This window comes from Mandrillus leucophaeus, unplaced genomic scaffold (genome assembly GCF_000951045.1).
Source record: "Mandrillus leucophaeus isolate KB7577 unplaced genomic scaffold, Mleu.le_1.0 Scaffold159, whole genome shotgun sequence".
Taxonomy (NCBI): Eukaryota; Metazoa; Chordata; class Mammalia; order Primates; family Cercopithecidae; genus Mandrillus; species Mandrillus leucophaeus.
In genome coordinates this window covers 471,791-483,502 of record NW_012101576.1, presented here as the reverse complement: position 1 = coordinate 483,502, position 11,712 = coordinate 471,791, and the positions used below count along the sequence as shown (strand labels likewise).

Below are 11,712 nucleotides of genomic sequence, written 5' to 3'. Positions count from 1 at the left end.
CCAGGAAATCTGTTTTTTTTTTTTTTTTTTTGAGACAGAGTTGGCTGGGCACAGTGGCTCACGCCTATAACCCCAGCACTTTGGGAGGCCAAGGCGGGTGGATCACCTGAGGTCAGGAGTTTAAGAACAGTCTGGCCAACATGGTGAAACCCCGTCTCTGCTAAAAATACAAAAATTAGCCAGGTGTGGTGGTGGATGCCTGTAATCCCAACTGCTTGGGAGGCTGAGGCCAGAAAATTGCTTGAAGAACCTGGGAGGTGGAGATTGCAGTGAGCCAAGATTGTGCCACTGCACTCCAGGCTGGGCGACAGAATGAGACCCTGTCTCAAAAAAAAGAAAAAAAAATAAGAGTCTGTCTCTTTTCCCAGGCTAGAGTGCAGTGGCGTAATCATAGCTCACCGCAGCCTTGGCCTCCTGGGCACAAGCTATCCTCCTGCCTAAGCCTCCTGAGTAGGTAGAACTACAAGCATGCACCACCATGCCCGATTAATTTTTTCATTTTCTTTTTTTTTAGAGGTGGAGCCTTGCTATTGCCCAGGCTGGTCTCAAACTCCTGACCTCAAGCAGTCCTCCTGTCTGGGCCTCCCAGAGTGCTGGTTTTACATGCATGGGCCACCATGTCCAGCCTCAAAAAAATTTAAAGATTGGCTATAGAGAGAACATTAATCAAAATGAAATTGGCTTAAACTCCCACAGACAATAAAAGGAAGTGATAGTTTGAGAACATAAATATTAATTACTGGTGGACTTCTTCAAGGTTTTTTTTTGTTTTTTAATCATTTAAAAAGTTCAGGGAGAAAAAGCAGTATTTCCTACTGTTACTGATTTCAAATGGCTTATATTCAAGAATTTTTAGAGTCGGGAATTAATCTCTAAAATTGTTGACAGATATTGAAAGTCTCAAATATTTGAGTCAAATTTGCTATATACTAATAAATTATGGGATTTAATTTCTTTGCCCAAGTAAAAAGGTGTGTGTTTGTTGTTGCTTTCTTAAATTTATTTTGATTTCTGTATGCACATAGTAGCTATATATTTGTTGGTTTCTTAAAAATTTATGAGTACTTAATTTAATATCTAAGTAATACTTGAGTCATCTTACCCATTTAGACTCTTGAAGCTCTTCTGAATATTTGTTATATACAGTTAATTTTATTAGTAGCTACAAGATTAACTTTTTCTTTTACTACTGACAATAATAAGTGTGATCTCAAGGACAAATTCTGTGCTCTTGTGAGATATATTTGTTTTCAAATTTTATCGATGGCTTGCTGCTACTCTTTGTGAAATTGATGTCCATCAAACTGTTTATTCGCTTTGCCCTCAAGTACTGGCTTTGAGTTCTGGCTGATGAAATTTTAGGTTATTCTTATTAAGTCTTATGGTTATAGTAATTGACTATTAGCAGTAATTTGTGTACCAAAGATGCAACTTCATAAGAATAGTTGGGAATTTGCTTGCAATTTCTTGTCTTATCCTCTACCTCTGGAATAGTTTATCTCAAAATGATCAGCCCCTTAGTAGTTGGGCCTTAAATATTTATTAAACTACTTGATCTATCAGTCTGTTCATTATTCTTCAAAAAATTGTAGATTGAGATCACAGTCTATCCTTTGCTAGAGAAAAAGGATATATATTACCTTAGTACTAAGATAATGCAAAGCATGAAATTATAAATACTGTATTTCACTGGATCTAAAATGAAGAACATCCTGATTTCAAGGTGGTTAATATGTTTTTTAAAAGTCTCAAAGTAGATGAGATGAAATACAGTAAATTAAATCATCAAGAAGTATTATAAACACATTTATAATAATAGTGAAGGCATTCTACCCTCGCCCACCTCTCCCTTAGTGTGGTATGTATAAGAATGGAGATATTTTACCAAACTCTGAGTTATAAGGCAAGTATAGAATATGGCCAGGTTGGAATATGGGAGGAATTGTAGAAAGATGAAATGAATCAAATTAAAGATAAGTAGAATTAATAACTTTTTCCCTCGAATTCCCTTTACTCCCTTCCTCTATATTCTCCCTTTCCCTTCTGTTTTTTTTTTTTTTTTTTTTTGGAGACAGGGTCTGGCTCTGTCACCCAGGTTGGAGTGCAGTGGTACGATCTTGGCTCACTGCAACCTCCACCTTCTGGGCTCAAGCAATTCTCCTGCCTCAGTCTCCCCAGTAGTTGGGACCACAAGTATGCACCATGATGCCTGGCTAATTTTTATGTTTTTGTAGAGATGGGGTTTCACCATGTTGCCCAGGCTGGTCTTGAACTCCTAACCTCAGACAATCTGCCCCCTCGGCCTCCCAAAGTGCTGAGATTACAGGTGTGAACCACTTCGCCTGGCCCCCTCTTTCTTTTTGAGTAAAATTCGGAAAGAACAATTTATGATTTAAAGAAGATTAATCCAGAGGCTCTATCTAATCTTCAGGAGCTTAGGTCTGAGGAAGTCAAAGTTATTGGATAAGAGAAAAGAGAGAAACAAACACCTGCCTTCTTTGTATCTTGGAGAGGTTTATAGATTTTGAACTAAGCTTACAGCTATAACTTTTTTCTTAAAGTGATCTTTAAAATATTTCATTTTGAATTGTCAAATTCATTTACACATACAACAAAGAACATAAAATTATTTTTTCATTACAGATCAGTGCTAACATCTTCCGTACACTTCCTCCAAGTGATAATCCGGATTTTGATCCAGAAGAGGATGAACCCACGCTTGAGGCCTCTTGGCCTCACATACAGGTATGGAACATAATTACATATTGGCAGTTTTTATATTTATGCTATTCTGCAGAAATCATGGTTTTCTCATTTAGATTCTGAGTGTCTGTGTAAAATATTTAACTTTTATGGTTTTCTTAACATTATTTTCTTTCATGCAAATACTGTTTTTCAATGTTTTTTCATTGTAATAAAATACACTTAATATATATTTACCATTTAAACCATTTTAAAGTGTACAATTCAGTAGCACAAAGTACATTCGCCATGCTGTACAACCCATCACCACTCTTTAATTCTATAACTTTTCGATCACCCCAAATGGAATCCCCATTGGCATTTAGCACTCACACCCCGTTCCCCTCTCTTTACAGCCCCTGATAACTACCAATCTGCTTTCTGTCTCTGGATTTGCCTATTCTGGTATCTGCATATAAATGAAATTATGAAATATGTGGGCTTTTGTTTCTGGGTTCTTTCAGTTAGCATAATGTTTTCAAGGATCATAAATGTCATCTGTGTCAATACTTCATTCCTTTTTAAAATGGATGAATTATTCCATTGTATGGATATACCACATTTGTTTATCCACTTACCAGTTGATGGACATTTAAATTATTTCCATCATTTGGCTATTGTGAATAGAGCTGTTATGAACAGTTCTATGTATAAGTTTTTGCTTGAACCAATAAATTTTGATACATTATGTTTTCCTTTCTTTTTCTTCTTTTTTTTTTTGAGACGGCATTTGGTTCTGTTACCCAGGCTGGAGTGGAGTGAAGTGGCGTGATCTTAGCTCACTGCAACCTCTGCCTCCTGGGTGCAAGCCATCCTCCCACCTCAGCCTCCTAAGTAGCTGCAACTACAGATGTGTGCCATGACACCTACTAATTTTTGTATTTTTAGTAGAGATGGGATTTCACCATGTTGCCCAGGCTGGTCTCGAACACCTGAGCTCAAGCAGCCCACCCACTTGGTTCCCAAAGTGCTGGGATTACAGGTGTGCACCACCACACCTGGCTCAAAATATTTTCTAATTTCCTAAGTGATTTTTCTTTTGATCCATTAGTTATTTAGGAATGTGTTAATTTCTACCTATTTGTGACTTTCCCAGATTTCCTTGTTATTAATTTCTAATTTTATTCCAGTATGTTTAGAGAATATACTTTTTTTCTTAAAGTTTTTCTTTTTTACTGCCTCTATAATTGCAGAATGGAGAATATGTTTTGTATGATTTCAATCCTTTTAAACTTACTGAGACTTATACAGTGGCTTAATATACAGTCTGTCCTGGAGAATGTTTTATGTGTGCTTAAGAAGAATGTGTGTTCTGTTACCGTTAAGTACAGTGTTCTGTAGAAGTCTGTTAGGTCTGGTTGGTTTATGGTGCTGTTTAAGTTTTCTATTTCCTTGTTAATCTTCTGTCTGTTCTGTTATTTTAAAGGGGGACTGAAGTCTCTATTATTGAATTGTCTGTTTCTCTCTTCATTTCTGTAAGTTCTTGCTTCATGTATTTTAGGACCCTGTTGATAAGTGTATATAAGTTTATAATTGTTATATATTCTTTATAGATGGCCCTGAAAAGGTCCTTTGTCTCTAGTCACAATTTCTGTGTTAATTTTGTCTGATACTAGTGTAGCCACTCCAGCTGTCTTTTGGTTACTCTTGGTATGATATATCTTTTCCATCCTTTTATTTTTAATCTATTTGAATCTAAAGTGTGTCTCTTGTAAACAGCATGCAGTTGGATCATGTTTTGAAAATAATTTCTACAGTCTCCGCCTTTTTGATTAGAGTGTTTGACCATTTATATTTAATGTAATTACTGGTAAGGTAGGCTTTACAACTGCCATTTTGCCATTTGTTTTCTGTGACTTATGTCTTTTTTATTCCTCCACTTTTCCACTACTTTTTTTGTGTTAAATAGGTGTTTTCTAGGGTGCCATTTTCATTCGTTTGTTTCTTTAACTATATTTAACTTTTTTTTTTTACTTCCTTTCCTTTTCCTTTTCCTTTTCCTTTCCTTCCTTCTCTCTCTCTCTGTTTCTCTCTCTCTCTCTCTCTTCCTCTCTCTCTTTCTTTCTCTCTTTCTTTCTCTCTCTCTCTCTCTCTATCCTGGGGATTACAGTTAGCATTCTGAGACAATCTAGTTTGGTTTAATACTAACCAAATTTCAATAGTATACAACATTTTGGCGCAGTATACATCTATTCACTCCCCACTTTTTTGTGATATTGTCATACAAATTATACCTCTACACATCATGTGCTCACCAACACAGTTTTGCAGTAATTGCTTTATGCAGTTGGCCTTGTAAAGGAGGAAAGTAAGAGTTATAAATAAAAATACATTTATACTGTCTTTTATATTTACTTGTGTATTTATCTTTACATGTGCTCTTTATTTCTCTTTGTGGATTTGAGACACTGTATGGCGTCCTTTTATTTCTTCAAAAGCCTGAAGGAATTTTTTTTTTTGAGATGGAGTCTCGCTTTGTTGCCCAGGCTGGAGTGCAGTGGTGTGATCTAGGCTCACTGCAAGCTCTACCTCCTGGGTTCACACCATTCTCCTGCCTTAGCCTCCTGAGTAGCTGGGACTACAGGTGCCTGTCACCACACCTGGCTAATTTTTTGTATTTTTTTGTAGAGATGGGGTTTTACCATGTTAGCCAGGATGGTCTCTGTCTCCTGACCTCGTGATCTGCCCACCTCAGCTTCCCACCTAAAGGAATTTCTTTAGTATTTCTTGTAGGGCAGGTTGGCTAATGACAAATTCTTTCAGTGTTTATCTAGGAATGTCTTAATTTCCTCTTCATTTTTGAAGGAGAGTTTTGCTGGATATAGAATTCTTGGCTAACAGTCTTTTTCTTTCAACATGTCATCCCATTTGTCTTCTTACGTCCATGGTTTTCTGATGACAGGTTAGCCATTAATCTTACTGAGGATTTCATTATGTATGTGAAAAGTCATTTTTCTCTTGCTGCTATAAACGTTATCTCTTTAAGTTTTGTCAGTTTGATTATGATGTATCTAGGTGTGGATCTTCCCGACTTTATTCTACTTGTTGTTTATTGAGTTACAATTAGAATTCATTATGTAAACTAATGTTTCATAATCTTTGAGTTATTTTTGGTCATTATTCAAGTATTTTTCCTGCCCTTTTTCTCTCATCTTCTGGGACTCCCATTTATGTGTATGTTGCTATAATTGCTGGTGTCCCACAGGTCTCTGGGGCTCTGTTCAATTTTCTTCATTTATATATGGATTCTAGGTATTAATGCCAATTAATTTGCTGATTTTTTTTTAAATTTTGCAAGTACTTATATTTTGTAGTGACCTTTACATTTTCTGTTATTATAAAAAGATGAGAGAGGCTGGGCGTGGTGGCTCATGCCTGTAATCTCAGCACTTTAGGAGGCCGAGCTGGGCGGATCACCTTAGGTCAGGAGTTCGAGACCAGCCTAACATGGAGAAACCCGTCTCTACTAAAAATACGAAATTAGCCGGGCATGGTGGCACATGCCTGTAATCCCAGCTACTCAGGAGGCTGAGGCAGGAGAATCGCTTGAACCCAGGAGGCGGAGGTTGTGGTGAGCCGAGATAGCGCCATTGCACTCCAGCCTGGACAACAAGAAAGAAACTCCGTCTCAAAAAAAAAAAAAAGATGAGAGACAGAAAATTATATTTTATATCATTTGGGATACTTTATGCAGTCTTCTGCCTCATTATTTATTAATTTATTCATTCTGTGTAGCACCTGTACATCCAAATAAGATGGAGAGGAGTCCTAGGATTAGTGAAAACTGATAACAATTTTAAGATCTGTCAGCACATTAGAGCTTACAGAACTAGAAAATCCAAAGTGGTAAATTATTTTTTAATAGAACTGTACACAAGTTTATATGAAATTTTGTTCCATAGTTGGTATAAAATTAATAATGCTGTATTTGATATGCAAAGGTTTTACAAATTCTCATTAGCTGATAAGTTGATAAGCTGATAATGAAAAATTCTCATTAGCTGGTTTTTTAATCAGATGTAGTTGAATGGTCTGAAAGAGACCCCTTGGTCTTTGAATTTTTAAAATTAAAGAAAGTGTTTTCATTAGGATATATTTATATGCTCATGGAAAGTAACAGTGGAAATTGAGCCAAGTAGACAATATGCTTTCCATTTTTAACTGGTATGATTTGAGGTTTTATTTAAATTCCCTGAAACCAGTGGTTCTTAACATTTTAGGAGGTGCTAAGTTGCTTTCAAAATATGATTTTTTATTTTTTATTTATGTATTTATTTTTGAGATGGAGTCTCACTCTGTTGCCCAGGTTGGAGTGCAGTGGCGTGATCTTGGCTCACTGCAACCACCACCTCCCAAGTTCAAATGATTCTCCTGCCTCAGCCTCTTGAGTAGCTGGGACTACAGGTGCTTGTCACCATGCCCAGCTAATTTTTGTATTTTTAGTAAAGATGTTGGCCAGGCATGTCTCAAAGTCGGACCTCAAGTGATCCATCCACCTCAGCCTCCCAAAGTGCTGGGATTACAGAGATGAGCCACTGTGTCCATCCCAAAATATGATTTTTGAGAAGTAGTTCTCTCTCAAGACAAATTCCCAGAGATACAAGAAATTCTCATTCATCTGTGGTGCCTTGATTAAAAGGCTCTGCCCCAGATATATATGTTTATAGTTAAAAAATCCTTCCAAAAACCAAAATTTCTAGAAACCAAAATTTGGCATACAGTTTTTAAATTTGGCAATTAAATGGTCTAAGGACATCAGAAACTGGTAGATACTGAAGTGACCTGGTTTATAGGATTTGTCAGTACATGTAGCTACATTATTAATCATCTTAAGTTTTTTTAGATGGAATATTAAAGCTACTCTGACAGATTATAGGGAATTGTAGCACTGAAGAAATTTGCTCAATGAAAGTTTCTTCTGCTGTTATAATGTGTGCTTAATTCACCTGGAATTCTTTTGTTTTGTACTAACAGTTTACATTTTACATTTAGCTTATGAGATCCTAGATACTAGAAATTAATTTGTTATGGTGGAAAATAAACATTAGTTGTTAATGAGGGAGAGTAATTACAAGTAATCTCAAAACCTTTCAAGCCTTTGTTTTCCCCACCCTTTTCATGAATTTTCTAAACATGTGCTAATAAAAGTTTATCTCTTTTTACTTATTCTTACACTGTAATGGAAATACTAATGAGCAATGAAATAATGGAATAAAAAGAGATAAAGGAACACAAGGAAGGTCATTTCAATATTAGGGGATAGGTTATATCTTCTAATTTATTAAGTGTAGTATCATATGGTAACTATTAATGTACAACAGTTTTAAATTATTTTCTCATTTCTTTCCTAAGTATTATTGCTTTCTATTGAGGACTAACAATATATTAATTTTCTGTACTTTTAGATAATTAGGACACTTGGCTGCTGTACTAGCCTGGAATACAGGCAGATTGTGTATTTTCACTTTCTTTTATTACTTCAGTGGCACAGATAATTAAGATTTAATTGTGTAGGATAGTGCCTAGAACATAGATCTTTTTAGGAATAACTTGTGTTTTAGGGATTAGAGAGCTTTTCTGTTTGGACAATATAATTAGAAATTTAAACTGGCAACATACATGTTTTACAGTGTACACCTTTACATTCAAATAACTCTTGGCCATATACTATATTTTAAATATTTTCACGGGCTAAGAATCCAAAATGGTAGGAATCATAGCCTAATGCACTAACTTTATAGGCACAAAAATAAAAAGGAATATCTTTTATATAAGGTTAAGAAATACTTTTATTGCTTTGGCCTTTTTAATTGTGAATAGTTATTATCTTTTTAGTTCTTATGAATGAAAGAGCAGAGGAAAAAAACCTAGGCTGACTATTTAAACTATTCAAGGTTTATGCAGAATCTATTGTTTTCACAAGGATTACAGAGAAAAACAGATTCTTTTTTTTGTTTTGTTTTGTTTTGTTTTGTTTTGTTTTGTTTTGTTTTGAGACGGAGTCTCGCTCTGTCGCCCAGGCTGGAGTGCAGTGGCCGGATCTCAGCTCACTGCAAGCTCCGCCTCCCGGGTTTGTGCCATTCTCCTGCCTCAGCCTCCCGAGTAGCTGGGACTACAGGCGCCCGCCACCTCGCCGGGCTAGTTTTTTGTATTTTTTTTTTAGTAGAGACGGGGTTTCACCGCATTAGCCAGGATGGTCTCGATCTCCTGACCTCGTGATCCACCCGTCTCAGCCTCCCAAAGTGCTGGGATTACAGGCTTGAGCCACAGCGCCCGGCCGAAAAACAGTTTCTTAAAAAACTAAGATTTTGTTAATGTTTACCTTATCCCAGGCAATGTTCTTTTTGGGTGCTTAATATGTAATATACAGTTGAGTATGCATTAATTTTTATATGAATTCTTTTGTATATTAAATCAGTTAAAAACCTTATTTACGTTAGTTTCTTCTTTATAGAGGTTGGAAAACATTGGTCACCTGTATTACTTGAAAGCAGCCTCTTAGGTACTTGTAGATCATTAAAGTTTGCTTCTCAGTCTTTGCCTCTCTGAACCAAACATTTCTATTCCTTTCGCTTTCTGTATAGGTCTTATTTTTCAGATACTTTAATCATCCATGCTGTTTTCTGTTGGAACTTCTCCCAAGTCTTTTTAATGGTGAAAACTAGAATTTTATGTTTTATTTTAACTCCTTTAGGAAAGACATGGTCAGAACTGAGTAGGAGGGTAAGATTACACTCCTCAATTCCCTATACTTTTTAGTTATCTTTCATTTTTTAGGGTATTTTTGGTGTACAGAAGTAGAAGGACTAGCCATACATTGAACATAGGTGAAGTTTGTCCTTTTTATTAGTGAACTGAATTCATTGGTGAAATGTGTGTTTTTCTTTGCAACATTGTTTCTTAGATTCTTGGAGCAAGTTATTTGTATAGAAGACCATAGAAGGCTGGGCGCAGTGGCTCACACCTGTAATCCCAGCACTTTGGGAGGCTGAGGCAGGTGGATCATGAGGTCAGGAGTTCAAGACCAGCTTGAACAACATGGTGAAACCCCGTCTCTACTAAAAATACAAAAATTAGCCAGGCGTGGTGGTGCACGCTTCTAATCCCAGCTACTCAGGAGGCTGAGGCAGGAGAATGGCTTGAACCCAGGAAGTGGAGGTTGCAGTGAGCCAACATTGCGCCATTGCACTCCAGCCTGGGCGACAGAGCAAGACTGTGTCTCCAAAAAAAAAAAAAAAAAGAAAGAAAAAAGAAAATAAGACCACAGAAAAACTTCAGTGACTACATAGAAACACAACCTCTTAACAAATGTGATTTCCATTCATTCAGTAAGCATCTGTTGTGCGTCAAGCATTTTTGTAAACATTGAGGGTAAAGTACTGAACTAAGCAAAATCCCTTACATCCTAGCAGAGAAGAACAAAATAATAATAAAATAATTGGCATACGTTCTATGTTAGGGTGTGATACATTTTTAAAAATGTAGGATGGGGTATATAGAGAGTGACACTGGGACAGGGTAAATTTTATAAATTTTATAGAAGCATAATCTCGATTATTCCATTTTGAAGATTTCCAGCTCTGTAGATCACTAGTGTGTCTTCTACCTCTATTTGGGATAACTATTCAATAATTTTTGTTTTTTTCTTTTTTTTTGAGATAAGAGTTTTGCTCTTGTTGCCCAGGCTAGAGTGCAATGGAGTGATCTCGGCTCACTGCAACTTCTGCCTCTCAGGTTCAAGCGATTCTCCTGCCTCAGCCTCCCAAGTAGCTGGGATTACAGGCATGCGCCACCATGTCTGGCTAATTTTGTATTTTTAGTAGAGATGGGGTTTCTCCATGTTGGTCAGGCTGGTCTCGGACTCCTGACCTCAGGTGATCCACCCGCCTCAGGCTCCCAAAGTGCTGGGATTACAGGTGTGAGCCACTGCACCCGGCCCTCAATATGTATTTAAGTAACTTTTTGTCATCATCTCTTTAGTGGTGCTAAGTTGGCAGCATAACAGCATTTTGCTGCTAATTTTGACTGATCACCTAATGTTCACTGTGTCAGGTAAATAATGTAGATGAAAACTATGAAAGAAATTATATGTGGTATTCGTGAATGGCACAGTTTTCAATTTATATATACGGTTTAGAGAATTCAGTTTGATTTGTAGCTTGATGTCATAAAAGTCTCCCATAGGACAGGCTATTACTCTGAAAACTATTAAGCCTTAGGCCCTATATTTCTGATGAAGATCTTAAGAAGGGAGAGTAGATAGGCTAATACATGCTACATTTGGCTCATGTTTAACCTGATCCCACCTTATGATGGAATCTCCAGGGATTTGCATAAAGATTTGGAGTCTATAATTCCATACCATCAACCTGTACTCTGCACTCTCTTGATCTCAAGACATGCTGCTTAAAAAGACAAAAAAAAAAAAAAAAAAAAAAAAGCCAGGCATGGTGGCTTACACCTGATTTCCCAGCACGTTAGGATGCTGAGGCGGGTGGATAGCTTGAGCCTGGGAGTTCGAGACCAGCCTGGGCAACATGGTGAAACTCTGTCTCTAAAAATAAATAAATATATATATTTTTAAATCAAGACATGCTGCTACCTTTCTATAAAATAAAAGCCATCCTCTTCCTGAGGATCCAGAATCGAAACAAATACAGGGCTCAAGTTGCATATCCTCCTTAAAGCTTTTCCTACCTTTTCCACAGTGATACAGCCCTTTTCTAAATAGCTCCTGAACTTATAGTCTGTGCCACGTAATATAATTATTGTGTAGTGAATGGGCTTTTTAAGCCATACTATTCCTAATGTCTGTTCATACTATACGTAGCCCAGTACTGGACATGAAAATAGGCATTGAGTGAGTAAGTTGTGCCATTAATGAAACTGCATAGCAGTCCATGAGACTGTGCCGACTTTTCAGAGCACTCCGTGATCAGTTTTGTGTATCTTTTTGCATGTGTATACCCC

At 36.8% G+C, this 11,712-nt stretch overlaps 1 protein-coding gene across 1 annotated transcript in view; it reads left to right on the top strand.

Annotated features, from left to right (window-relative positions):
• PPP2R5A (protein phosphatase 2, regulatory subunit B', alpha) overlaps nucleotides 1–11,712 on the top strand; it is a 76,309-nt gene that overhangs the window by 40,611 nt on the left and 23,986 nt on the right. The window contains exon 3 of the mRNA XM_011975780.1: nucleotides 2,644–2,745. Coding sequence (XP_011831170.1) covers nucleotides 2,644–2,745 — 102 coding nt within the window. The remainder of the gene's footprint in view (nucleotides 1–2,643; nucleotides 2,746–11,712) is intronic.